This window comes from Cloeon dipterum, chromosome 3 (genome assembly GCF_949628265.1).
Source record: "Cloeon dipterum chromosome 3, ieCloDipt1.1, whole genome shotgun sequence".
Lineage (NCBI taxonomy): Eukaryota > Metazoa > Arthropoda > Insecta > Ephemeroptera > Baetidae > Cloeon > Cloeon dipterum.
This window is the reverse complement of record NC_088788.1, coordinates 7,778,910-7,788,618: the sequence shown is the minus strand read 5'-3', so window position 1 is coordinate 7,788,618 and position 9,709 is coordinate 7,778,910. Positions and strand designations below refer to the sequence as shown.

The following is a 9,709-nucleotide window of genomic DNA, read 5'->3' as shown; positions in this document are numbered from 1 at the left end:
ATAGCACGACCACAGCGCTTTTGAAAATCTCTGAGGACTTGCGGATTTCTAATTTCCGTGGTGAGGTAACCCTTATGGTTTTCCTTGATTTTTCAAAGGCGTTTGATTTGGTCGATCACGCTCTGCTGCTCAGGAAGCTGGCGCAGCTAAATTTTTCTGATTCAGTTTTAAATTTTTTTAAAAACTTTCTAAGTGAGAGAGAACACGCGATTCGTGACAAGGACGGAAAATTCTCAAGGTGGGTCCGCATCGAGGCCGGAGTTCCTCAGGGGTCGGTGCTCGGTCCGCTTTTGTTTTCCGTCTATACCCACGACGTAGTGTATCTCTTTCAAAATCGGTGTAAGTACCATATGTACGCAGATGATATTCAATTGTATATTAATTGCAAGCCTGAGGAGTTGGAGCACGCTATTGCGGTTATGAACAGTATTTTGTGCGACGTGGTCGCCTGGTCGGAAAAGCACGGTTTAAAGCTCAATCCGCGCAAGACGCAGGTGCTAGTTGTTGGCTCTGAGAGATCGCACTCAAAGCTAAACTTGGCGCAGTTAAGTAAAGTTAAAATGAACGACACTGAAATTCAATTCAGTGATGAAGTGGAAACTGGCTGTGTTGAATTTGACTATAGTGACAAAGTAAAAAATTTAGGAGTTGTTTTTGACAAGCATCTGAAGTGGGTGGGTCAAATTTCTAAAATATTTCAAAAAGTTTATGGTTCACTTAAAAATGTAGAAAAATTTCGAAATGTCACGCCAGAAAAAATAAGAATTAAACTAGTAAAAACTCTAATGCTACCCCATTTTGATTATGGTGATATCGTGTTCTGTAACCTTAGCGCGGAGCAACTGAATAAGCTGCAAGTTTTACAGAACAACCTCATGAGGTATATATTTGACGTCAAACGCGGGCAAAACTTGTCATCTTTGTATAAAAAGTGTCGTATCTTAAAGATTACAGACAGACGTCAATTGCATGTATTAACACAAACACATAAGATTTTGTACAATAATTGCCCTGAATATTTAAAATGTTATGTTACCCCCATGCGCGATGTTGACTTGATAGGCAGGTCCAGAGCTCATCGATTGAGGCTTCTGGCTCCGCGTGTAAATGTTACTGTGCCTGAACAGTGCTTCCAAGTGCAGTGCTATCGTCATTGGAATAGTCTTTCACCAAATTTGTGTATGAACGAGAATTCAAGTGCATTTAAGAAGAAAATTGAAGAAGCAATATTCTCAAGCTACCATTAATTACTTCCTTCCAAATGTTGTTCCTACATAATTGTATCATTACTTTATGGATGTGTGCTGATTTGGGGCAGAGTTGCCCTGTCAGCCCATAATAAACTTAAATTTTGAAACTAAATTGTGCAGAAGACCTTATCTCAAATTCTGTGTGTTATCACTAAAATTTTCGTATAAGACGACTCAATGTCTTCAGTACTTTAATGCACCATCAGCTCTAAAATTAAAAAAAAAGTTTAAATTTGGATGTGGCATCAGCATCAATAAGAAGTGTCAGCTGCTAAAAATCAAAGCAAGCAACAAAGATTTCTTTCTTCTCAAGTCTCAACTGCGTAGCGCGTTGTATCGCCTGCGTCAACGCTTTAATGCCTAATTTTGGCACCTGTGAATTAGAAAAAATAGCGATGAGATGAATCTCGTGATTCTCCACTCTTGTTGCGTATTGCGATAAGATTTTTAGCTAGTCAAAAAGTGAAGCAACAAATATATGAAGAGCAAAAGAGCATACTTGATCCTCTTAATACAAAATTGACAAAACAATGGCCAAGGATATTCTTTATTGTTATTTATCTGTCAAGATGTTATATATGTTATCTTGAAAGCCTTCATTTCAGCTAAAAGTCTATGGTCGGTAAATTTGCGTGATGTGGTGTGTATGCATAATGCAACGCACGTGTTGATTTTTTAAGTTGTGGGGGTTGAGGAGCGAAAAATGGAAGAAACGTCTTTTAATTAATATCTATTATTGTTGGCTACATATTTCATAGACACGCGTTACATGCAGGAGTACCAAACTGCAATACAAATAAATCACAAATATTAACCACAATAAATAATTCATTGCATACAACAAATAATTTTTCACAAAAAGGCTTAACCCCGAATACGGGTCTATAAATTAATAAATGTTGCTGATTCATATTCGTAGCTGATTGTTAAGAAATTGTATTTGAATAATTTTTGTCCTTTATGTCCTATCAACAAACAGCAATAAACATGTTCGGTCAATAGTAATACATTTAAGTTTTCAGGCATGTTATAAGCAGAGAGTAGAATGGAAAAATAGTATAAAAACGTACGACGCGCTTTACAGGATAAAACAAAGTTTTATCCAAACGTTGATAACCCGCGGGTCCCACGCCGAGCCGTCATTCGACGCGACGTGCACAAACATTTATTTTTCAGTAGGAGCGCCCCACATAATTCTTTCATTTTAGAGGCCTCCCGGCTCTGCGTGGATAATAAAGGCAATTACAGGCAAAAATAAATTTCATTAATTGCAGTGTTTTCCGTGCGTTATATGATTACAAATTGTTTACGTGGTTGAAATTTTTAATTCTTCAATACAGTAGGCTATTCCCAGTTATGCTGATTGCATCTATGATAATAAGAGCCCGCGAGAGAAATATTTTCTTACCCTTGCAAATCCGAAAAGCCTGGCAAATGAATTTCTGCTATAACTTCTTCATTACAAATTGTGCAAGAAGGCTCAGAGCATTCGCTACAATATGCTACGTGACCACAAGGCAGATTTAATTTGGACACATTGTTTTTAATGCACTTGAGACACTTCAAATCGCTGCGTTTCCCAACCCTAATCGCACAGGTAGCCGAAATTTCTAAATTTTCGTTACCATGCAACACTTTCTCAACAAAACTGTGACCCTTGCGCATCAATAGATATTGACAGCTTGAATTCCATTTGCAATGTTGAACGAAAGGATCGTCGTTTGGGTCCCAATCTTTCAAGCCCAAATTGCAGTAGAAGCAGATTACACGGTCTCCGATTCCGGTGTAAAAAAATCCAGCCTGTGCTAATTCGAGTGATGTTTGCTTATGGCTTCTCGGCCAAAGATTCTTGAAAGAATCTTGTCTGCTTTTAAGTGTTACGAACCGCGCGTTCAAAGGTGCATACCAATCTTGGATGTTTAAATCTTGAGGTGTCAAAAGAAAAAGGTTGGTGCTTCTAACTAAATGAAGATTTGGTCCGTATTTACGCAGCCTCTCCGACTGGCTTAAAAGACTCGCACCTAAGTGTATTCTCGAAAGGCTGTCGTGCTGCAAGTCAACCGTCTCGTCTCCGATCTTTATGTTTTGAACGCTTTGCCTGTTGCGCAAAAAAGGACAATTCGGGTTCCAACGTTGGTGTTCTCCGTCCGGCGTGTCTCCCTCCTCCCAACCTCGAACTTCTAAATTGCAGAATACGCATCGGACGTTGTCCCCATCTCCAGTGTAGTAAAATCCACTTTTTGCCAAACTGAACGGGCCGACGTACAACCAGTCAGATTTTTTCAGCAGCGAGTACAGACGGTGTGCTTCATATTTATAATTCTTGCAGCTGAAATTTTTTCCCATCGGCACATTTTTTGAGTCATCTGAGTTGAGTCTACAATTGAATTGGTTTTGCCGTTCTAAAATCTCCTTTTCAGCATTTTCATTGCCTCTAGCAAAATATTCTTTTAATTCCTCGTGATTTATTGTTAAGCTACAGAAATTACAACGCAGATACTCGACCCACTCGTTTTCTTTCACGTAGTATAGTCCAAGTTCTGCGAGTTTGCGGAGGGCATTGAAATTTTTCCGTAAATACTTATGTGGAAAGGAGAATAGCCGGTGTATTGAGAAACTAAAAATCAGATTCACCCGGTGGGGGTTTTCCTCTAACTCTCTTCTGTGAGTGGCAGTTGTGTTTATCGCATCTTTTAGTCGTTTCATTCTCTGCTTGAATCCTGAAAATATAGCAAAAATCATAAATATATTATATATTGACTGGAATTTGCTAATTATTTTTCCGTTTCTCCTACTACAGGGTATTTCTATTGAAAAGTTAGAAATCGTCCCATGTAATTGATCTACGCATATTTGCTGGATAAAGGTGCAATAAGAAATCCACCAAAACCGTCATTGTAATGTAAAAGAGTCAAAAGTAGGTGCATGTTTAAGCCCACACTTGGCCCTGAAACATATTTGCTCGGATTCTCAACATACATGGCAAGTAGATCTCTAATTTTTTTCCCCTGCCAGTTATTGAAATGGTTGCTGAACAGCAATTATTATTCATTTTATATATTCTCCTGTATATCAGTAAGAATTTTGAGTAGTGTCATTTTTATTTACTTGACGCAGGCTTGGCTCCCAGTAAGATAAAAGTGAAACGTAGCAGGAGATAATGTTTTGAGAGTTTGCAGTTTATATTTAAGGGAATAATATCTTCTCAACCAAGCGTTACGACAGTCAAATTTGGCACAGTGGAATCTCTAATCCTATATAAAGGCAAATATTAGCTCGGGTAGATACTAAAATGGGTGAGGTGTCGATAAGGTATGCATTTTTTTTTTAAATTTTATGTCCTCTGCTCAGCACATTCCGTGGATTATGAGCTTTCAGCGGTCGCCTCCCCTTTTTATTTGACCCTAAAAGCTATTATATATTATAGTGGCGATGAGTCGGCGTCGGCGCGACTCCCTTTTCATTGATCAATTTGAGCATTTTCGAGTCAATATTATAGTTTGCATCAAATGTCTACTCTTGTGTGATGTTTACATGAAATAACAGTCAAAATTTTTATTTTTTCTGGCATGGTTATCGAATTAAATTGATTAAATTGAAAAATTGATAAATAATTCGTTTTGATTATTATAGTTCATTGATTTCCATAAGCAAGAAACGAGATTTTAATCAATTATAATAAATTTATTTTACCTGGGTCAATAGAGGGATATTAACAAAAAATAATTAGAAATTTTGAATAACTGTAAACTTTACGGTCAAGCTAATTAACCTAATTTTTTAAATATTAATTATTAGCTTTCAAATTTTTAATAAAATTAATGAAATGCTAAAATTTCCAGTTCTGTATATTCAAAAAAGGTAAAATTGTTTTTATAATAGGAAATTTTAGTCTATTTTTCTAGAAGATTCCCTATTTATAGAGTGTTTACATAATGCCATCAATAATCGATAAAGAAAAGCCAAAAAATCGTCTTGTCTTGCCAAAAGACAACATATTATCCCAAATTTCTATACAATTTTTAACAAACACTTCTAATGGGACATGTATAGCAAAGTTGTGATTTTCTGCTTCTAATTTATCTATCTCTCTATGTGGCTGACGATTTTTTAACTCAGAAGGGTTTTGGTACTCCCTTGTTAGTGGTCAATGTATTTTAACAGGGTTGAAAAACACGAACAAAAGCTGAATAATTTATTTACTGTTAAAAGAGGATAGTGAATACACACATTTTCATTAAATTAGTTAAAATGTCTACTAATCTACGAATTTTATGCAGCACTTTTATGCAACGCTACTGACACCAAAATACCAAATAATATTCAACACTGACATATATTATTGGAAGTTAAAAAAATTATTTTCACTTACTGCTTATAACAAAAATCGTTTTTTATTAAGTGATTTTGTTGCATAGCTTCCATTGACTGCAAAATGAGATGAGAGCAATGACCCCGTTCTGCAGGATAATCCACTTCAACGACTCGCCGACACCCAACACACGTTAGCTGTGTCAATCTTTGTTGATTGCTGTCATAGCTGTAACAGTCAAGGCCACAGGGAACTTTAGACGTTGGACTTTTTGAAGGTCGCACACAAATGATGCGTGATTTTTTTTACTTATATAATATCTAAATACAGAAAAATGTAAAATTCACGCAATAATATCCCTATGACCGCGGTAGAGCTGAAAATCTCTCTCTGTAATAACATTTTTTGAACACAAATTAACTAATAATATTTTTGGGATACAACGTATGAGAAATCATCAATTCACAAAAAAATATAGTTGATCTTGCATTCTTAACAGCTAAAGTGGGACTTACATAAGGAAACCGGAAACCACGTTTTTTTTCCTATGAGTTATCTGCAAGGAAAATATCTATGAAATATCATATTTACTTTCCTCGTTCTCTTACTATCAAAGCAACAAAAGCATAAAAAATGCTCCCAGAAAAAAGTTGAATTTTTCATATACAATAAGAAACTAAAAAACGAAAAAAAATTTCAGCTCATTACTCATTTTAAAAAGAGCGGATTAGCTGCTTGGTTGCTTGTTGAATTTGCAAGATTCATTAATAGTTCCGAACAAAATCCTCAATAATTATCACAAGTTAATTGTGCTATATTGAAATTAATATCTTAAAAGCAAAAATATATTCAGGCAAATTTAAAATTAAAAATTATTTGAATACGTGTATATTTATAAAATGTAGAAGATGTATTTTGTGGTGTGCAGTAAATGAGTCTCTTATATACCTTGTGTTTTGCAGATATTCTTCTGAAGGTAAAAAGTCGCACTGATTGCTGTCGATCACGAGAGCCACTCTCAATGTGTTCCTACCGACTTAACGTGATGCGAGGAGGGAGACTCTTTTATTTGTGTTAGGAGTGTTAGACTTTTTCAACGACTTTCGTTCGCCTTGCGCAGATCGATCTAAGGAGATTGACGGCTGTGTCATAATTTCTAAAGCCATTGTATCAATTGGTGTCAAAAGAAAGCGCATGAGCTGATCTGCAACACAATTTGAAACCATAACCGCGGGAAATGAAACAACCGAGAAACTCGCGTTCGAAATCGAAAAGTGCCCCTTTTTGTGTGGGAAAAAAGCTATTTCCTGTATTAAGCCTGCCAAATATTTTTTTTTGCCGAAAATTCTTTTTGTTTTCGCGTGACTTGAGTTGTTCTACCCATGTTTGTTAAAGGACCAAAAAGATCAGATTTCTCGACAATGTGCAATTTTGTAACTGGAAATTTGCCGCCTGAAAAATTAAAAGCTGGGTGACCGGTTGAACTGGCTGCAGCGACCCATTTACAGATGTGAAACACGTGGTAGAAAAGAGATGCCGCGCTCACATTCGCATTAATAAAAGTGAGTCGCTTTCTTTATGGCAAGCGCCCGTCGTAATTAAATGCAGCGGCCGATTTAAAATATTCCATCTACAATTCGAATTAGTTACAACAACCCTTGAAATTAAACATATATTATAATGGAGCTGAATACATGTAGATGCATGGAATTTTCTTCATTGTAAGATTTATGCAGATAACATAACCTGGTCAAAATAGAAACCTGCAGCTGAAGCAGTTTTTATTCCTTAGCTGATATTGGATTTTAAAGATTATTAATCTTGATTACATTTTATATTTTCCCTATCTTTCTGTTTCGACACCACCTTTCAAGTTTCAAGTGGTAGAGTGCAATCATTTTTTAATATTTTTCCTGCATTTCAAAAGTGACAAATTTGCTTTTGGTCATTAAAACATAAATTTATTTCTTTATACTTATGATTGAAATTAAACTACAGTAAAAAGGTAAAAATATGTAGCATGAGAATACCAAAAGGATCTATTCTATCCCGCATTCTAAAAAAATTGTTTTTCAAATAAATCTGCCTGATTTGGTGAAAGCGTACAAGTGGGAAAATAATTATTGCATTATTTTTACTACATATAGAACAATACGTTTATTGAACACAATAAGGTGAGTATCAATTATTCAAAAACATGATAAATAGCTAGCATTGATAATCCGACACTTGTAAAAGCCCTTTTGTTGTCTTGATAAAGTTTAAAAACGCTATAGTTAGCATTTAATTTAAATTAATATTTCATTGGTAAATATTAAATTCCAACCAATAGTCTTTGCTCTACAATATATGTCCACTCACAACAAATATGTTTTAATTGGTAGTGGCGAAAAGGTTAATCATTAAAGGAACTAAAAAATAAATAAATAAAAGGTTGAAATTTTTATTCTTCGACATCGTAAGTTATTATGCTGACAGATTAATGCTGTGCTAAATCACAAAAAGGTTTTGTAATTCACAATTCAAAAAATTTAGTGTTAAATCTTGAAAAATGTTTGATATATTTTTCTACAAATTGGCAGCGAAACCTGGAACATTAATATGGATGATAATTTCTTTGTCGCAAATTCTGCAAGAATCCTCAGCGCAGGATTCACAAATCGTCATGTGTCCACAGGGTAAATTTACCTTGGACACATTATTGAACCTGCACTTCAGACAATGCAAATCCCTCTTGCCTCGGCCCTTGCTCGCAGATGAATCGGTTATTTCAGGCACGTCCGTGTTCTGATTAAAATGCAACATTCTTGATTTCAAGCACATAATTAGATAGTTGCAGCACGAGTTCCATTTGCTGTGTTGGACGCTAGGGTCGTCGTTCGGGTCCCAATCTTTCAGGCCCAAATTACAATGGAAGCAGACAACTCGATCCCCAATTCCAGTGTAAAAGAAGCCAGCTTTGGCTAGCTCTAGCGGTGTTTGCCTGTGGCTTTTTGGCCAAAATTCCTTAAACGAATTAATCCGGCTTTTCAAGGTAACAAAATGCGGGTTCAAAGGCGCGGACCAATCGTGGATATTCAAATCTTGAGCTGTGAGGTGAAAACGGGCGAGGATGCTTGCCAAAAAGTATAGGCGCGGTCCGTATTTTTCAAGTACATTCAACTCTGCAAAAGGGTTGCTGCCTGTATTGATCCTCGCAATGCCATCGCGTTGTACTTGGGTCCTCTCGTCTCCAATAGCGATGTTCGGGACACTTTGACTATTACATAAAAAAGGGCAGTTGGGGTTCCAGCGCCTGTGTTCTCCATCAGCCGTGTCTTCCTCTTCCCAGCCGCGGACTTCCAAATTGCAGAATGCACACCTGACGTTGTCTTGGTCTCCGGTGTAATAAAATCCACTTTTTGCCAGGCTGAACGGATCAACGTGCTGCCAGTCATTCATTTTCAGCAACGAGTACAGCCGATGCGATTCGTATTTGTAATTCAGCATTTCGCTCACTCTCCTCCCCATCGGCACATTTTTTGAATTGGCTTCGCCTAATTTACAATTTTTTTGTTTTTCTAAAATCATTTTTTCAGCATTTTCAAGGCCGAGGGAAAAACATTCCGTCAGTTCCTCAGTGCTTACAATAATATTGCAAAAATTGCAGCGTAACGTGTTCTCGTTTACGTAGAAGAAGCCCAGTTCAGCCATCGTGTGTAAGGGGATGAAATAATCTCGTAGAAATATATACGGAAAGGAGAACAGCCGGTGCATAGCGAAATTTAAATTTAAGTTCGATCCGTGGGGATTTTCCTCGGCATTCGCTTTTCTGGTGGATGGGGCTGCAGATTTAGCTGATTTCCAAGGTGCCATATATTCAGCCTGAAAAAGTTAAAACAATTTATAGCTTATTTGTATATGCAAAAGATTAATTTAAAAAATTATTATCTATAGGCTTTCATTTTAAAATTAAGATAATTTTATAGGCAAGGAGTACATATAAGGACAACATAATAATAGTAAGGGCTATTTGACAAAAGCATAAATTTCCTGCTGATGGTCCCATTGTGCCGCTATGCAAAAACCGCGTCTGTTTTGTATAATTTCGCTCTTTTATCTCGCATATATATGTGTGCGGGTGATCCATCCTATTCCACCCCACAGT

At 36.5% G+C, this 9,709-nt stretch overlaps 2 protein-coding genes across 2 annotated transcripts; both read right to left on the bottom strand.

Annotated features, from left to right (window-relative positions):
* Positions 1 to 1,965: 1,965 nt before the first annotated feature.
* LOC135940884 (baculoviral IAP repeat-containing protein 7-B-like) lies at positions 1,966 to 6,578 on the bottom strand. The gene is made up of 3 exons (XM_065485980.1): positions 6,511 to 6,578; positions 5,623 to 5,790; positions 1,966 to 3,970 (listed from the first exon to the last, which is right to left on the bottom strand). The coding sequence occupies exon 3, from the start codon at positions 3,954 to 3,956 to the stop codon at positions 2,655 to 2,657; it is 1,302 nt and encodes a 433-aa protein (XP_065342052.1). The 5' UTR covers positions 3,957 to 3,970; positions 5,623 to 5,790; positions 6,511 to 6,578; the 3' UTR covers positions 1,966 to 2,654.
* A 1,537-nt stretch (positions 6,579 to 8,115) lies between these two features.
* LOC135939396 (baculoviral IAP repeat-containing protein 7-B-like) lies at positions 8,116 to 9,440 on the bottom strand. The gene has a single exon (XM_065483735.1). The coding sequence runs from the start codon at positions 9,415 to 9,417 to the stop codon at positions 8,131 to 8,133; it is 1,287 nt and encodes a 428-aa protein (XP_065339807.1). The 5' UTR covers positions 9,418 to 9,440; the 3' UTR covers positions 8,116 to 8,130.
* Between the last annotated feature and the right edge of the window lie 269 nt (positions 9,441 to 9,709).

Bases quoted from the DNA above. Each gene is read 5' to 3' on its own strand.
- LOC135940884 (XM_065485980.1), bottom strand. From the start codon at position 3,956: ATGAAACGACTAAAAGATGCGATAAACACAACTGCCACTCACAGAAGA.
- LOC135939396 (XM_065483735.1), bottom strand. From the start codon at position 9,417: ATGGCACCTTGGAAATCAGCTAAATCTGCAGCCCCATCCACCAGAAAA.